This window comes from Prionailurus viverrinus, chromosome C2, assembly GCF_022837055.1.
Source record: "Prionailurus viverrinus isolate Anna chromosome C2, UM_Priviv_1.0, whole genome shotgun sequence".
In the NCBI taxonomy this organism is placed as follows: Eukaryota; Metazoa; Chordata; class Mammalia; order Carnivora; family Felidae; genus Prionailurus; species Prionailurus viverrinus.
This window is the reverse complement of record NC_062569.1, coordinates 77,803,062-77,821,905: the sequence shown is the minus strand read 5'-3', so window position 1 is coordinate 77,821,905 and position 18,844 is coordinate 77,803,062. Positions and strand designations below refer to the sequence as shown.

The 18,844-nt window shown below is 44.4% G+C and overlaps 1 protein-coding gene across 2 annotated transcripts in view; it reads left to right on the top strand.

The window, feature by feature from the left end:
- Positions 1-18,005, top strand: part of ETV5 (ETS variant transcription factor 5) — a 61,327-nt gene extending 43,322 nt beyond the window's left edge. For both annotated transcript variants that reach the window (XM_047876219.1, XM_047876220.1), the window contains 5 exons: positions 284-343; positions 5,125-5,193; positions 5,357-5,526; positions 9,894-9,995; positions 15,453-18,005. In XM_047876219.1, coding sequence (XP_047732175.1) covers positions 284-343; positions 5,125-5,193; positions 5,357-5,526; positions 9,894-9,995; positions 15,453-15,674 — 623 coding nt within the window. In that variant the 3' untranslated portion in view covers positions 15,675-18,005. The remainder of the gene's footprint in view (positions 1-283; positions 344-5,124; positions 5,194-5,356; positions 5,527-9,893; positions 9,996-15,452) is intronic.
- The last annotated feature ends 839 nt before the right edge of the window (positions 18,006-18,844 follow it).

The window sequence follows — 18,844 nt, the reverse complement described above, 5'->3', positions numbered from 1 at the left end:
TTAACGGTGTTAGCAAATTTCCAAAATGTTATGAGAATGAAGCATTGTTTTTCCCTCCTAGTTCTCTTGATTAGGAGTCAAGAGTCCTACTTTCAAATGGTGGGTGACAGTGTTCCCCATGTTACTTATTAGGGTGGTACCTCTTTCCTAGGACAGGACCAAAAAGACATGACCTTGGGGTAGGGGAAGCTTTAGGGGGCCTTACTGGAGAGCTGCAGTTCAACCCATATGCTGATTCACCTGCAGAAACTATTGACAACGTGTGTGTCTGTTTCTCTTTCAGAAGTGCCTAACTGCCAGTCGTCCTATATCAGAGGGGGGTATTTCTCCAGCAACCATGAAGGCAAGTAATGCTTTTTAAAATAATATTCAAGGAAGCTTAACATGCTCAGCTTCCAGGCTCAGATGTGAGATCAGAGGTTAAGCCTTTCTTAAGTCATGAAAATGGGAGCTAATTGATGGTAATCTTCAGTTATCTTGAGGCGCGCTCCTGAACACAGTGAGCGCCACCATCAGTTTCAATAGTAAGGACTCTAACTTTTAGGAGTTTATGGAATAACATGAAGAAAAAGTAAACCAAGCTGGTTTCCACATTTCCATTCAAGGAGGTTTTATATGGCTGTATATATAACATTATTGGCCTAAACTGGAACTGGGAACTACGTCACAACTTGAGATGGTGGGTTTAGGACTTCTTCTCTGGACACTTAAACAGGAAATGGGTTTTTTTCTTAGAACATTTTCCACAGAAGTTTGTCTTGTTTTTTGTCATATATATCTGTCTTCAAATACCTAGAGCAGTGTGATTCCCCAAACCCATAGCATGAGCTTCACCTGGGATTTGTTAGAAACGCAGGTTCTCAGGACCTGCTTCCCCCCCCCCCCCACCCAAAATGGAATCAGAGGCTTCAGGGCTGGAGTCCAGGATTCTGTGTTGTGACAGGCCCTCCTGGTGATCCTGATGGGCTCTCAAGTTTTAAAAAAAAATTTTTTTTCAACGTTTATTTATTTTTGGGACAGAGAGAGACAGAGCATGAACGGGGGAGGGGCAGAGAGAGAGGGAGACACAGAATCGGAAACAGGCTCCAGGCTCTGAGCCATCAGCCCAGAGCCTGACGTGGGGCTCAAACTCACAGACCGCGAGATCGTGACCTGGCTGAAGTCGGACGCTTAACCGACTGCGCCACCCAGGCGCCCCTGGGCTCTCAAGTTTTAGAACTACTATTGTGTCATGAGTTGCAGCTTTGGCTGCATGTCAGAATCAGCTAGGGAGCTTTTAAATTTTTTTTTAATGTTTATTTACTTTTGAGAAAGAGAGAGAGAGCACACACACACACGCATGCGCGCCTGGGGGGGTGGGGGGGCAGAGAGCCAAGGAGACACAGAATCCAAATCGGGCTCTGAGCTGTCAGCACAGAGCCCAATACGGGGCTCGAGCCCACGAACTGCAAGATCATGACCTGAGCCAAAAATCAGACGTTTAACCAACTGAGCTACCCAGGTGCCCCCCAGCTAGGGAGCTTTTAAAACTTTTGGTGTTCAGGCTTCACCCAGAACAAGTAACTCAGAAATTCTGGGGTGGAGCTTAGGCATTAGTTTTTAAAGTTCTCCAGGTGACTCCAGTGTGCATCCAAGGTTGACAACCACTGTTCTCTAGAGGTTTTGAGGAGGTTTGAAAAAGCTAATAAAACAGCACTAGGAAGCATCTGCTCATTTTTGTAAGCTACCGGTTTACAAGCATGATTTCTATGGGTAGCTGCTTCCCACTGTCCTGGTGAGAGAGAAGACCCAGTGTGGTTGCATTGGGTGCCTGAGAATATTCTGAGTGCGTGTCCAGCCCTGGGAAGGAAGGGCTGTCTACCGGACCTCTGACTGCGACCGGCACAGCTGTGCGGGGCTCTCTTCCAGGTTCCCGAATGTTTCTGCGGCAGCAATTGATGTCTGCAGCAGGCAGACTGGGAGGGAGTGGGGGAAGAGAGGGAGGAAAACATTTTGCATAATTACAACATTTAGGAAGGAGCATGCTCTTAAAGGAAATATTTTTAGTAAAGCTTTGGGCTGCTTACTACACACAGAATATCTGGCGAGTTTATGTGTTTTCCCCCTCCTCTTTCCCATTCCTTTCCCTGACCCCACACACATCGGGGAAGCTACTTGCAAAGAGACCTGCATTCTTAATTGCTCTAAATTACCGTGACGTGGGTTTTTTTCTCCTTCTTATTTATATATGCTTGACCACAGGCGCCAGTTAGTGGAACAAGTGTTTCTGATTGGCATCTGTGATTACTAAGATAGCCGGCCCGCCTTAGCATTCACCTGGAATCTCTGCAGAGCGCGTGAATCTTTCATTTCCACTTGGCTCTTCACACAGGTCCTTCCTTCCTGCCACCTTCAGTGGAGTGGTTGGTGGTTGTGGCCACAACTGATGTAACTGCTGGTGCAAATTTAACGGACTTAAATTTCACTTAAATCAAGAGCATCTTGCAGATGTTTTAGAGAACCTCGCGTGGCAGGGACTAGTGACCACAGAGACACCAAAACGACTCTCACCGGCAGACCTTCATCTGATTGGTTTGAAAGCCAAACCTAGGATTTCATCTAGATGTACATTTTTTTTTTCCCCTGTTTGCTGTGAATGTAGTATCCTTACCTAGAGGAAGAACAGTGCCAAAAATAGCATGGCAAGTTTGACAGATGTGTAAACGTTGAAGGAGTTTATTCATGATGACTTGACAATAAAGGCCATTAAGACATCACTGGAGTGTTAAAATCCATGTGGAAAGTCAGGAAATATATAGCTTCCTAGCAGCCAAGGCCAAAAAAAAAAAAAAAAAGAAGAAGAAAGAAACATGAGGGGTTATGTAATTCTTGTTGCTAATATAAAGTATAACAGTTTGTCATAAAGTCAGTTTCCTAGTACCAGATTGGAAAATAAATATATCATAGGAGTCACTGAATCCCTGACTTAAAAGTTAACATTGTAGGGGCGCCTGGGTGGCTCAGTTTGTTGAGTGTCTGACTGTTGATTTCAGCTCAGGTCATGATCCCGGGGTTGTTGGATCGAGCCCTGCATGGAGGGCTGAGCATCGAGCCTGCTTCATATGCTGCCCCTCTCCCCCTGCCCCTTTCCCACTCTCACGAGCATGTGTGCGCTCTTTCTCACTCTCAAAAAAAGTTAGTATTGTATTTTTAAATCTTTTTTTAATGGATTCATTCATTCAAAGATTTGTTGAGCACTTATGTACAAGGTGATACGAGGATACTAAGATATTCAGGACATGGTCCTTATCCTCAAGGAATTTGGAATCCATGACAGAGAATTATAAAAGAAAGCTCTCACATTATCCAATTAATTTCTTAATAGTACTTATCACGATGTACAATTACTCTCTTCATTTTTTTAAACTATCACTTATTGTACATTTATGTGCCAGGAACTACTCTTGGCACCCTGGCGTAAAGATAAAACAGATCAATGTAACAGAATATATATTGACTCATTGTATTCTCACACAACACTGTAGCAATGGCTATCTTCCCCTGTCAGCAGATAAGGAAACAAGCACAGAGAGGTCACGCAGCTAATCTAGGTCCATCAGTCTGGCTCCAGGGCCCACACTCCTTAATGTTCCACACTACCCTGCGTCTCACTTTTCCCCCCGCCTTTTTGGTGTGTCCCCCAGTCGGGATACAAGCTCCATGAGAGCAAGCACCGAGTCTGTATTCTTCTTATCTACCCCCTTCTAGCACAGTGCCTGGCATAAATATTTATTGGATTAAATAATAAATAAATGCTAATAAAATATGCTTCCTTTGATGTTGTTAAATAAACAGAAATAGCGCTTGGGGCTGAGAATAATACAACCCTCAAAATAATCTCAGTTTCCTCCAAGCTGGGCAGTGCTTTCCCGTCCCAGGCCTCTTAAAAATGGTGCTGGTCCTGCCGAGAACTTGATCTTAAAGAACAGCAGATTATTTATTTCTTGGCGTCTTTCCCCGGCGGGTTTTTCAAGTCCTAGCAAATCCCTCTCAGCATCTAATGCCAGTCCTTCACTGCAGAGCAGCTCCCCCAGCCTCTCCCCACGACATACCCAACACACAGAGCCTGTACCCCGCAGCCAGATGAATGGAAGGGGGCGCATGGTTTAGCACACAGGAGCTGCTAGGGCTCTCTCCTGAGGGGCGTGCTGGTAGAGGACAGTGCGCTTGGCATGCTCACACGTCAGACCCAGGCTAGGCCACAGGGAAGGATGTGGTCCCCATCAAGCCTGTCTATTAACCAGCTTTGAACTGAACACTGATCTTGTCAGGGTGCCTGGTGACGTGACGTGGTGGTCAGCATCGAATGCCTATTAAGGGTTTGTGGACTGAGAATGCTGACCATCCTTCCTTCTCCTTGACCCCTTTCATTTTTTGCCCTACCTTCCTTTCATTTCCATTTCCATGTGTTGAGCCCATCAGCTCCCCTTTTTTGACCTCTGTTTTATTGTCTAGACAATGAATAAGTTTTCTTGCTAGAAGAAATCTCTTCAGATTTCCTCCATATGTCTGGTGATAATACCGCCAACTTGCTTTTAAACTTATTGCTGGTCACAGTCCTCCCCAGGCCCATGTCTTTACTCATTTTGGCAACATCGTCTACCCTCTAAGCTCCTTCATAATTGAATGGGGTACAGTGGCAGCCTTGACGATTCGTAGGAAAGGTTGACATTAATATTTGCTAGAAGGAAAATGGCAAGACTACGTGCAGATCAACCAAATCCTCCCAGCTAGGCCAATGGAAATAGATGAGATGCCTTTTCAGATATAAAAGCTTACCCACAGCAACAATGACCCACACAGACCTCATAACAAGATGTGAAGGAGCTCACCCGTGACTCAGCGCTTCCCTGCAGTCTTAGCTCGAATAGCAGGAATCGATGCCTCTCTGACTAAGACATCAGAACACAAATGCCTAAGTCCTTTTGAAGCCCCCCAAATTCAGACTCGCACGCATACCGCAATTAATACGCCTTCGGACCTGAAATAGTAGAATTCCATTTTAGTCCTTAAATCCAGAGTGTTAGTAGAATACAGATCGAGTTTGTCAAGCAACATGGTTTTTCTTTTTAACTTTTCCTTCAGGCTTTTCATATGAAAAAGATCCCCGGTTGTACTTTGACGACACTTGTGTTGTTCCTGAGAGACTGGAAGGTAAGTAGCCTCTCCAGTTTGTTGCTAAGCCAGAGTGTTGGAGATGTCAGAGCGCCTCAGTCAGTGTTGTTAACACCGAGTCGGCAAGAACAACTCCTTCATGCCTGAGACGCCTGAGAAACTTAAGACTAAAGTATTGCATGTATATCCTTGTCCCAAATAGGCAAAGTCAAACAAGAGCCCACCATGTATCGGGAGGGGCCCCCTTATCAGAGACGAGGTTCCCTTCAGCTGTGGCAGTTCCTGGTTACCCTGCTTGATGACCCAGCCAATGCCCACTTCATTGCCTGGACGGGTCGTGGCATGGAGTTTAAGCTGATTGAACCTGAGGAGGTAAGCACTGGCTAGACTCGGATGATACTTGACCCACTGATGATGATGATAAAGATGATGGTGATGGTGACGGGTGCTCGTTTAGTTCTCCATTGAGGCTTTTCACTGTATGAAATACACTCTTCCTTCTCATTCACGCTCTGACCTGGCCAATGGGCTCGGCAGTTCTTTTCCTATCGATAGGACAATTTACAGTTCAGGGACACGCAGGGTTCTCCACTGGAGAAAACACAAAAAGTATTAGTTAAACATCTGCATAATCTATAGAGTGAGGCCACAAAGACTTGCATTTAGAGAACGTCTGTTTTCCGTCTTGGAAAGTCTCTCTCAAGTGTTGTCTCGTGATACCAGCTTGTTTTGGTGTTGGTCCTCGTATGTGTCAGGCTACATTTGAGGCTACGCAGACACACTGTGTGACATTTTGGTAACCTAAGATGCAACTTCCCCACAGCATATTTCAAATGGCTCTAACCTAGACAAATAAAGTGATCAGAAATGGGTCAGTCTTATGAGCTTAGTTTTTTTTTTTAAGCTTATCACGTGGTATCACAATAGTTGAGAGGTGACCCCAAACCTTCATTATTTTAATAGACAAAGAAACATTATTACTGTCCTTTGCCCAGAACTGTTGACAGATAGGCCTACAGATAATACCAATACCATTTCTTCAATGGAGGAAATACACAAAATGCCTTTCCTGAATATCACATAACAAAGTGAATTAAATCATGGTTTCAGTTTGGCATATTCCAAAAGCGCTGATTTTAAATTTCTATTTGATTTAAAATCTAAAGAGATCATAAATGGGGGGGAAAAAAACCCTGCCCTGAAGATCTTGACATATGCTTCTTTTGGTAGTGTATACCTAGGCATTATATATTAAACCAGCAGAGCAGAAGTTGTCTTTGGGTTGGGTTTAATCGAAATGGGAACAGTCCTATTGGAAGGTATTTGAGCAAGAACTACAGTTTTAGATGTTGTTTGATTAACACCAAGGCTCACTCAGCACACCAAGGGGATAGTCGGTCTGGGAGTTAACAGCAGGAAGTAACCACTTGGCACTTGGTTTAGAAAAAGAAAATGATCTGAAAGTTAAGATGAGAAAAGGAGACTATGTGGATTGGGAATTTATAAAGAATCCTGACTGATAGGACTGATAAGAAAGGCCTCATTGAAGGCAGTTATAAAAAGAAGCTGTACGGCATTCCCTGTCTTGTATCATTCATGAAAATGGAAATGCGTCAACATCTATCGTAAACAGTTTCTGTTAAGACTCAGTCTCCCTTCAAAGCCAGAGTTTAGTACTACTGTGTTTTTCTAAGGTTTCTTCTGGGCTAAGTCATGTACAAATGGAGCCCTACTGGAGAGCCCCCCCACCGCACATCCTTTTCCTGATATCACAGCCAGGTTTATATGATGCTTGAGGAAAGCATGTTGCCTAGACTCACTGAGGCTTTTCAAAAGCAAATCTGTCATGTGGGCAGCCCTTATTGATTTATCTCATTTCACAAGCAGGAGCTTTTATTACTTTATTGCCACTGCCTCAGGCCTAAGCACAGGCTGTGCAGCTGCAGGTAAACCTGGTTATGACCCTTTATAAAGCTGTTATTGAATCTTCTGCTCTCCTACCAGTGGTAAAGACAACGATGAACAGATGGTAAAGGGCCCCTGCTTTCGTACTTAATAGAGAAACTAATATTAGTCCAAAATGCTCATAAATGTCAAGTAGCCAGGTCGCACCAGAGGCCTGTGGTGGCCTTGAGCCTCCCTCGGCTGACTGGACAGCTTTGTTTCTTCAGGAAGTACTTCCTTCCACTCCACCTTGAAATCCCCCAGCATTCCCTGAACTCTGAATGTTCTATTCTCTGATGTTCTAGGACCGATTCTGTTCTGTGTGTGCACTGGGCCTCAGGACACACAGCCTGCAGCCTTGGTTTTCTTAACCTACTGGTTGTATAACTTTGGCCATCCCTACTCTTTGTTAAAGTCAGGAAGATACCAACTCCTCGAAAAGGCTGTAAGACGTTGTCATGGGGGGAGCTTGAAGGGTGAAGCGGAGGAGGAAGCTGTTTGGGACGTAATTGTAGGCAGCTGTGTGGCTGAGTAGTGCACTCTGGGTAATTATCCATAATATCCATTACACTGTGCATGGAAATTGTGGTTTTAGAACTGCGTTTTGGCAGGCCCCCTAATCAAATGTCTTTTGATAGTCATCCAGCTTAGCACCCTCTCAATTATGACTGACTCGGCTTTAATCTGGAGCCATTTTAACTGTGAATCTGCATTAATGAATATTTTGGGGGGTAGGGTTGTTTGTTGAACATGTGGCAGATAACTGATGCCATGGGGAGGTTTAAAAGGATGGGCTGCTAGAAAGAGCCGCTCCTTGTGCTGCGGCTTGCTCTCTCTTGAAAAGGGAGGAAAAGAAATGTGAGTCTTTTAACTCTTTCAGCCTCCGTCCTCAAGAGGCATGTTATCGAAGTAATGAACAGAAAAAATGAAAGAAAGAGCTGCTGACAAGCTATTGCCTGCTCCCCTTCCCCCAGAAATGGGGCAGCCCTCATTTCCAGCAGCCTTCAGTGTGCCGTATCATGCCTTACTGTGGAAAGAGCAGCCCTGGGGAGGGCTATTGAATCACAGGGCCCTGGCCCAAGAGGATGAGTCAGTAACTATGGCTACCAGAGCTGCTTCAAAGTCAGCGCATATGCACAACCTCTCTCCAGTAAGCTATTGCATATGCAAGTGACAGCAAGGAGAGGCCAAGGCTGAAGTTGGAGAATGTTCAAGAGTTGGTTTCCACCACCGAATACAGTAAGACGTTGAGGCTGGGCTTCTTTTGTAAGGCCCCCTGTGTCACTTGACGGCTCATAGTACTTCAAGGACAGCTTTATGGTGTCATTGTTTTGAACAGGGTAGAAAGACCTGAATTGGTTTAGCCGGTTTCCCTTTTACCACTATTTCTTCCAGCTTAAAATGTTGTATCTTCTCTAACCAAGGGATGGATTTTTGCTTAATTGTGCCTTTTTGGCTATTTCAAAGATGGAGTTGAATGGGTGCAGTATGGGGAAGGGAGAGCCAGGGGCATCGTGTTTGCCATAGGGGCGTGAGGCAAACAAATGGAAAGTTAACTTTCACATGGTCTGTTGCAAGGCAGAGGGGAATCATGGCTATTGAATTATTCTAATGTAATTAGGACAGACGCATTCTTCCTTGCTTATCAGATCATTTCTGATATTTTTTTTAAAGGTCAGCTTAGAATCCTGACTTCAGAAGATGTTGCTTTCATTCTGCCCAAATACTTTAAGGAAATAACTTTAAGTGAAATGCGTTTTTTATGACCCACTTTCCCGTTCGCAGTCTTCCTACTTCCCATTTTGTGTGTAACATCTGGTTTTTTAAAGATCAAAGGAATACAGTTATTTTGTTTGTTTGTTTTTTTAAGTTTCCAAAAGCGATCTCAAATTTTCAAAACATGAACCCCTGGTTTACATACACTTAAAGACCTCTGAGGAGACTCATGTGTCTGGAGTTATTCTTCTCCTTGGACAGTCATCCTTACAGGTAGGGTTTGGATGTTGAGATACTTGAGAACAGAAGTTGCTTGGCTGTCCTGATGATTGGGAAAGCCTACTAGGAAGTTTTCTTGCTGTAAGGCTTCTTCGCCCAAAGCTCCGGTTACATCCCCATCACTGCACCTCAGGTGGCCTGGGTTGGGTATAATGCACTTCATAACTGTTTGGGAAGCCCTGTTAATTTTTCATTAAGTGGATAATGGTGCTGCATGTCTTAATGTCCATTCTGTAAGTCTGCTGGGAGCAGGGGATTGGATGGCAGTGGGCTGGAATGATCCGGTTCCCCCTTACTCCATGAGCTGCAGTAAGTAAACAGCTCCCAGCCCCTCGCCAATCTTATTAGAATTGAACTTTTGCTCTGCTGGCCCATTAGCAACTCACTAGTGTGTTTCTAATGTTTCAAGAATGACCACTCTAATTATTCCTTATTGACTGCTACAGAAGCCATAGCACTTAATGGCAACATGTTAATGGTCTATGGGTATTGGTCAATAATTCATATGTGGAGAAACACTAGAGAGCCTGCTTCCTCTGGGACCTTAGCCAAGCCCTCTGCAATCTTAAAGTGCTAGGATTCTTCTACCTCTAGATCTCACCTCTTAGCAGTTGTGACTAAATCATCACCTTTGTTGAACATCTGGTCTTGAGGGAATTAAGTGATTTTGCTTCCAGGTCAGGGAAATGGATCATTGACCAAAGCAGTCAAATTACAGAACTGGCTCTCCTGGGATTGGGAGAAAACCACCAGGCCCAGGGAATGAGTTTCCATTGCTCTCTGTCTTCCTGTCTCTTTAGGTTGCTCGGCGTTGGGGCATCCAGAAGAACCGGCCAGCCATGAACTATGACAAGCTCAGCCGTTCTCTACGCTATTACTACGAAAAGGGCATCATGCAGAAGGTGAGCAATGATGAGAGACACCTAGACCGCTCTGACCACTTTCAAAGAAAATGCCAAGGGCTTCCATAATAAGACTGTTTATAATGGCTGGGAGAAAATGTCAGCCTCATAAGTGATTCTGCTGTAGGAAAAAAATCTTGGAAAAACAAACATAAGATAAGAGTCAAATGAGATATAAAGAGCACTCTTAATGCTCTTGGGTACACAGAAACCAGAGGTTGCATGTGGAGCACACTATGGGAAAATTAGGCTCCTCTGCTTTATTTAAACTGCCTCTAATTACAAAAATGTCCAGAAACTTAGGCCAACTATTACATCCATAGTACATGAGTACATCAGGGAATCAACTTGAAGGTCTTTACTCCCATAAGTGCTGAGTTGAAATCTTTAGTTGTCAAAACACCTAGACCTCTAAATATCTTGATTTAATTCTTTTTTTAATATAATTTATTGTCAAATTGGCTTACATACAACACCCAGTGCTCATCCCAACAAGTGCCCTCCTCAATGCCCATCACTCATTTTCCTCTCTCCCCCACTCCCCCATTGACCTTCAGTTTGTTCTCTGTATTTAAGAGTCTCTTGTGATTTGCCTCCCTCCCTCCCTCTCTGTTTGTAACTATCTTTTTCCCCTTCCCCTTCCCCTCCCCCATGGTCTTCTGTTAAGTTTCTCAAGATCCACATATGAATGAAAACATGATATCTGTCTTTCTCTGACTGACTTATTTCACTCAGCATACTACCTTCCAGTTCCATCCACATTGCTGCCAATGGCATGATTTCATTTTTTCTCATTGTCAAGTAGTATTCTGTTGTAATATAAACCACATCTTCTTTATCCATTCATCAATTGATGGACATTTAGGCTCTTTCCATAATTTGGATATTGTCGAAAGCGCTGCTGTAAACATTGGGGTACATGTGCCCCTATGCATCAGCACTCCTGTATCCCTTGGGTAAATTCCTAGCATTGCTATTGCTGGATCATAGGATAGTTCTATTTTTAATTTTTGAGGAACCTCCACGCTATTTTCCAGAGCAGCTGCAGGTTTAATATTCTCAATAGTGTTAGAGGAATAAGGAAACCCTGTTTCTCTCTCCGAACCTATAGAAACTGGAACTCAAGTTAAAAACCCAAGGTTTATAAATTGGCAGCAGAATCACCTGGTGGCAGGTTGTTTGCAGAATAAAGGATGAAGTGTATTTTGAGGAAGCCAGCACAAAATACTTATTGGGGTGGCCGGTGAGAGGACCACAGTCTGATAATCCTGTGGATAGGCAGAAGATGGCAATGGCAGATCACTGGTTCATCATTCGTAGCCACCATGTTTTATGCTGTGCTCTAACCCAGACTCTAACATTTACACGTTGCGGCAGTCTGGTGGTGGCCGATAAGATGCACTTGGCAGAAGCATATGGCCATTGCTGTTGAGAACCTGGCTATGCTGAAGCCAGGTTTATCTTTCTCGTGAGCAGGTGGTAATGTGACCCCATATTCCTCTCACCAGCTTAACAAATATTAAACAGCTTTTCATTGTCTTCTGGATAAAGATGTAAGGTAAAGATAAAAATAAAGTCTTACGGTATTTTAGTGCTTCATGTAGACTGTAAGGCTATTCCCAGTCTGGGCACCATCACCTAACATCTGTTTCCTTACCTGCATTTGACCTCTGTCACTTGCACAGACATCTTCTTTTAATTAATGTAGTATTTGTTTACCAAAGAATACAGATCACATGCATGTAAGTCATCAAACATATTAAAAAATGAAAAAAAAACCACATTAAACTATCATCCTATTTAAGAATTAGAACATTCCTAGTCCCTTCATTGCCTGGCCAGCCAATAATCACCTTAACACTCCAAGAATCTGAAGTCCTTGGGTTGGGTCCCTTTCCTGCTTCCAGCAGCACCTACATGTATCTCTATCATGGCCCTTGTCTCTTTTTTCTAAGTTACTCATTACTTGTCAGTATCCCTCACAGGAGTGCAAGCTCCTTTGGGACAGGGCTGAGGGTTTCACTTCAGTGCTTGGCACAGCGTTGATAGAGACTCTAGGATGGGCAATCACTCTATTCTACTTCCCCTTTTTGTAAAGTGTGCAATTCAGTGGTTTTTTAATATATTCACAGTTGTGCAACCATCACCACAATCAATTTTAGAACATTTTATCACCCCAGAAAGAAACCCTAAACCCATTAGCAATCACTTTCCGCTTTCCCCCAAACTTTACACATACACATACTCCTCTCCCCCGCCACCATTTTAATGTTAATACTATCAGGTGGAATCCTAAATTCAGGAAGATGAGCTATTATTCCTTTGCTGTTTCCAACTCCACATCCAATCTGGAAGTCCTTGTTTTTTTGTTTGTTTGTTTTTTTTTTTTTAACGTTTATTTATTTTTGGGACAGAGAGAGACAGAGCATGAATGGGGGAGGGGCAGAGAGAGAGGGAGACACAGAATCGGAAACAGGCTCCAGGCTCCGAGCCATCAGCCCAGAGCCTGACGCGGGGCTCGAACTCAGGGACTGCGAGATCGTGACCTGGCTGAAGTCGGATGCTTAACCGACTGCGCCACCCAGGCGCCCCTAGGTCCTTGTTTTTTAAGGAAGTAGAAGAGAACTTCATTTCTGAGAATAAAACAGGCAAAGAGTAAAGGAAGGCACAGGAATGAACTTGGATGGGTTCAGATCCTAACACTCCCATTTATTAGTTGTATGCTTTGTATTAACCTCCCAAAGACTCTATTCCCAATAAAAATGGAGATGAAAAATGTTGCAGCAATTTCACAGGGTAATTTATGGGAAAATGTTCCAGAGATGGTAATGCACTATCCAGTCAGTGTAAGGGATTTTTGTTGTATTGGTCACATGACCCATGAGTAAATGAGAACTAATTATTTTTTTTTTCAACGTTTATTTATTTTTGGGACAGAGAGAGACAGAGCATGAACGGGGGAGGGACAGAGAGAGAGGGAGACACAGAATCGGAAACAGGCTCCAGGCTCTGAGCCATCAGCCCAGAGCCTGCCGCGGGGCTCGAACTCACGGACTGCGAGATCGTGACCTGGCTGAAGTCGGACGCTCAACCGACTGCGCCACCCAGGCGCCCCAAATGAGAACTAATTAAAGATGAATGATAGCATGCCCATGTGGGGAGAAATTTTAAAAAGTTATAGTCCCATACCCTCAATTCTTGAAAGGGAAAATTGAGGTTCACGGAGGTTAAGACTCATTAGTAACTGAACCAGGATAGGAAGCTATCAAGTCCTGGCCCCTGATCTTATGTTGTTTCCACTATGCCCTCCTGCCTCACTCTTCTACATACATGTACTGGCTTTTGAGGGAGGGAATCCAAGATTTAGTGTAAATCTATAGCTTAAAAAATCTAAATAGGGATGATTAATTGTGTACATCTGCCACCCTTAAGTCTTGATTTGGTGAAGATCCTAACTATCCAGTTTCATACATAGCCCCTAACTCCTAGTGTTTAAGTTCCAAAGAACGTTGGTGCAGACAGCCATGTTCTGGTGACTAGACAGAAGTATCACCATAAAATAAGCTTTTAGGCCTTATTAGGATAATTCTTTTTTTTTTTTAGCTTTATTTATTTATTTTCAGTAAGAAAGAGAGACAGCGTGAGTGTGGGAGAGACAGAAAGGGAAAGAGAGAATCTTAGGCAGGTTCCATGCCCAGCGTTGAGCCCAACGTGTGGCTCAATGCAGGGCTCGATCTCATGACCGTGAGCTCATGACCTAAGCCAGAATCAAGAGTCGGACACTTTACTGCCTGAGCCACCCAGGCACCCGAGACCTATTAGGATAATTCTGTTACCTCTACAACCTGCCTCTGTAGCCACAGATTTGTTAAACCCAAGATTTGGAAGCAAAGGCATATCTCTGCAATTAAAAAGAGATTTTATGGGGCGCCTGGTGGCTTAGTTGGTTAAGCGTCCGACTTCAGCTCAGGTCACGATCTCACAGTTCATGGGTTCCAGCCCCACACTGGGCTCAGTGCTGACAGGTTAAAGCCTAATGCCTGCTTCGGATTCTGTGTCTCCCCTCTCTCTGCCCTTCCTCCACTCTCTCAAAAACAAATAAAGATTTTAAAAAATTCAAAAAAAGATTTTACAATCACAACAGAATGACCGAAGGGCAGGGTTAAACTCAATCTTTTGAATTTTTGAGCCTAAAATGTTTATTTTATCAGTAATTTTAGCTGCCTTCCCTTGCCCCTTTGCATTACCCAAGTGAAGCGCATTATCAGGTTTGATTTTGAGCGGTGTGTGTCTTCTTGTGCTGATGCTAAACAACCAGCAGAGAACAGGTGATCCCATTGACCTAGATGGCTCCTCGAACTGCATTGTGAGGCCTTTGAATCAAGATCTTTTGGTTCTAATAATGTTATCATGCATAAAATTCATTAAAAGGTAGTTAGCAGTTCTTCAGTGTAGCAGAACCATGGAATGCATAATGTAAAAACCACAGGTAAGCCAAAAAGCAACTCTACTTGGCTTTAGGACAAATTTAACTTCCCATGTAGGCTCTCTGATCAAATTCCTAGCCCTTCAGAATAACAAAGCTGTAGGGTGAAGACTGTGAGCCTTGGAGGTAACGGAAAACGTGGTCCCTGTGCTGCATTTAACCTTTCAATCCCCCTTGTAACACTAAGCACCAGCCTCATCGTAAGCTTTCTTCCTAGGTAATGAGTATAACACAGTGAGAGTTCTCTAAAAGAACTTATCTAGGGGAGCCTAGGTGGCTGCGTCAGTTAAGCGTCCAACTCTTGATTTTGGCTCAGGTCTCCGTCTCATGGTTCCTGATTTAGAGCCTCATGTCCAGCTCTGCACAACAGCGTGGAGCCCACTTGGGATGCTCTCTCTGTCCCTTCCCAACTCACGCACACTCAGTCTCTCCCTCTCTCTCAAAATAAATAAATAAACTTAAAAAATTGTTTAAATAAAAGCCTTGGGGTTCCTGGGTGGCTCAGTCAGTTAAGCATCCGACTCTGGATTTCGGCTCGGGTCATGATCTCACAGGTTCATGGGATCCAGCCTCACGCCAGGCTCTGCAGCACAGAGCCTGCTTGGGATTCTCTCTCTCCCTCTCCCTCTCTCAAAAACAAATTAAAAAGCATTTAAAAAATTAAAATAAAAGAGCCTATCAAATAAATAAAATAGCCTATCTAGCGTGATCTTGAAATTCGGGTATCTTCTTTTTCAAGTGCCGAGCTGTGGTGTCAACCCAACGCTTGGCAGCTAACAGGTCCCCAGGATTTATCAAAGTAAATCTGAATGATTTGGACAATCAACTACTAATGAGCCTCCTTTGGTCCCTGGCTCCTTGAGAACTTGATGACGTTCAATTATCTCATTATCCTACCCTTGGTTCCCATCCTCCCCGCCCCCCCATGCCCTGTTCCAGCTGGGCCTTATAAAGCATGTTTTCTCTCTCAGGTGGCTGGGGAGCGATACGTCTATAAATTTGTCTGTGACCCAGATGCCCTTTTCTCCATGGCCTTCCCTGACAACCAGCGTCCGTTCCTGAAGGCGGAGTCTGAGTGTCACCTCAACGAGGAGGATACCCTGCCACTGACCCACTTTGAAGACAACCCGGCTTACCTCCTGGACGTGGATCGCTGCAGCAGCCTCCCCTATGCCGAGGGCTTTGCTTACTAAGTTTCTGAGCGGCTAAGCGGCCAAACCCTAGAGCTAGCAGTTCCCATTCAGGCAAATGAGGGCAGTGGTTTTGTTTGTGTTTTTGGCTGTTCCTAAAGCTTGCCCTTTGAGTATTATCTGGAGAACTCAAGCTGTCTCTGGATTGGCACCCTTAAAGACCGATACCTTGGCTGGGGAGTGGGGACAGGGAGGAGGGGCAGAGAAACCACCAAAAGGCTGGTGCCTCAGCTCTGACCCTGACAAGGTTTCTGGGAAGAGATTGAAATGGAGCCTCCTTCCCATGGACAATATATGCAAAGCAATACCTTGTTCAGGTTAGTGCCCACAAACCAGGACGGAGTGTGTGACAATCTGCATTGATTACGGACTACTAATTGCCTTTACGTAGAAGGGCTCTGATTTGCACAATTTATTGAACAAGAAATGACAAACCTGTAGAAGAGTAGGTAGGCTACGAAGTCGGGGAGGCTCAAACCATGAAGGGTTAAAAATAGATCTTAAAATCTGGAGAGTTCTTCTAGCTCAATCTGAAATGTTTCCCCCTTGGTCTAGAAAGAAGGATGGGGGCGGGGGGGAAGTGAGAACAGCTGTTACCCACTCCATGGTTCTCAAATAATAAACCATTGCTACTCTTGGGAACCTTCTAGCCATGTGGTCACCAAGTAGAACAAGCCCCCTTTCTCTTCCCAGTCACACGGCCGTGTGTGGATGGCTTTCATTTCAGAAGGGTGATTTACACTTTTGACAGTATTTTGTTTTGCTTTGATTCGGGGGATTGTTTTGTTTTGGTGGTTGTTTTGGAAAAACAGTTTATAAACTGATTTTTGTAGTTTTGGTATTTAAAGCAAAAAAAAAAAACAAACCTTTTGGTAACTGCGCACTGCGTCCTTTAGCAGGGCGGTGCCGACCGATGAAGACGCTGCAGCTTGAAAGGGGCTTTGCTGGTGGGGGCTTGCCCTTAGCAGTGTCCAAGCCCACTTTATTGCCTGCTTTGTGCTTTCTGCACCAGACAGCCTGACAGAACATTTGCACCTGAGTTGTACATTTTTGAGGTGTGCAGGGCTGCCTGGACACCCCACTGAGATTCTATGTGTATAGTTCCCCACGTTCTCTAACACGCCCTCTCTGGAAAGCATATGTACATAATACATATCATGTCCATTTGAAACCTGGCCACCTGGTGGGAACCCTGGGGGTTTCCCCCTGGGCGTGACTGATGACAATTTCCATTTCATTCGTCTGTTTTGTTTCCTTTTTTTTTTTTTCCTTTAATCCTTGGACTTTAAACCCTGCATATGATTCGATAGGGTTTCAGATGTACGTGTGACACTGACAGGTAAAAACAGTGCTAGCGTTTTAGTTTCTTGCCACCTTCAAAAAAAAAAAAAAAGCTATTCTGATTGCTGTATTATATTGGAAAAGTTTTAAACAACCCAGCTAAAGCTATGTGAAAGTTGGCCTCGAAGTAGAGGAAAAGTTCTTAGGAGGTGGTGGTACCTTGCTACCTGCCCTGCTGGTAGGATTCCGTGCTTCCCGCGGCACTCAGCACGTCAGGAACGACTGCTGTTCTTCATACGGGGAAGACCGTGCCGACACGGTGAGCGGAAGAAACAGGCTTTGATTTGTTTTCCTACGAATGGGGTGCGCTACCGTCTCAAACAGTCCCCCTTAAGACCAGCAGCATGTCTGTGAAGAGGGTCCTAGGGATAAGGGGGTGCGTTTTACAGCTCTGAAAACAGGAGGTTTTCCTCTATTGGAAGCTAATTAGCCCACAAAGGTATTGAACCTCTAGCTTGGGCCTTAATTAGCATTGTACTCTAATCAAAGGACTCTTTCCAAACCATATTTATAGCTCTCTAACCTCCACATAGTCTATATATAGATGCATATTTTACCCCCAGCTGGCTAGAGATTTATTTGTTGTAAATGCTGTATAGGATTTGTTTTTTCTTTCTTTACTTATCCTGGTTTGGGTTTTCTTTTTTTGATGAATTTACGCTGTCTTAGCAAGTATGAAAATAACCCTCTGTAGCCCGAGCTCCCCTCTCCCCGGCTGTAACTGCGTGGCCTGTGCTGTCACGGGACCTAGGATGGCGGCATCACCGTTGCATTCCCATCGGACTCATGCACCTCCCGGATGGTTTTGGTTTTTTTATTTGTTTTGTTGTTTTATTTTTGCTTCTTTTCCAGAGTGTGGAAAGTCTACAGTGCAGAAAGGCTTTAACCTGCCAGTTGATTTGAAATACTTTCCCCTGCGCAGGGCCGTATGCATCCTGCCAAGCTGCGTTATATTCTGTACTGTGTACAATAAAGAAGTTTGCTTTCAGTTTACCGAGTGCCTGAAACCTGCCTCTTTCTTGCCCTCAGTGGTCTAATTTTTTTTTTTTTTTTTGGTTCATTTATTTATTTTGAGAGAGTTCAGTGAGGGGTAGAGAGAGAATCCCAAGCAGGCTCCACACCAGCAGCACTGAGCCTGACACAGGACTCAAACACGAGAACTGGGAGATCATGACCTGAGCCAAAACCAAGAGTTGGATTCTGAACCGACTGGGCCACCCAGGTGCCCCTCAGTGTTCTAGTTTTAAAGCAAGCAGAAGCCACCTGGCTTTCTCTCTCTCTCTCTCTCTCTCTCTCTCTCTCTCTCTCTCTCTCTCTCCCCTCTTCCATCCATTACCCCCCCCCCTCAGATATTTAGAGAGGAATTAAAGGAACCTGGAACTAGTGCACAGTGCTCTTTGGCCTCACCTCCCCTCTTAAACTGTGGCTAAAAATTTGAGCTGAAGGAGTAGGAGGTAGAGAAGTCCTCTTCCCAGCCAGTGGTGAGCTGAGACCACCCCACCCCCTCAAGCCCACCTACCTGCCAACTCTTAGTAACAATTTTTTTTTAATGTTTATTTACTTTTGAGAGAGAGACAGACAGAGTGTGACCGGGAGAGGGGCAGAGAGAGAGGGAGACACAGAATCCGAAGCAGGCTCCAGGCTCCGAGCTGTCAGCACAGAGCCTGCACGAGGCTTGAACCCACAAACCATGAGGTCATGACCTGAGCCCAAGTCAGACGCTTAACTGACTGAGCCACCCAGGCACCCCTCTTAGTAACAATTTTTTAAAGTGTAGCTCATGTTTGGACCCTGGGTTGTGTGAAAGATTACTAACCAGGCTAGGACTAGGG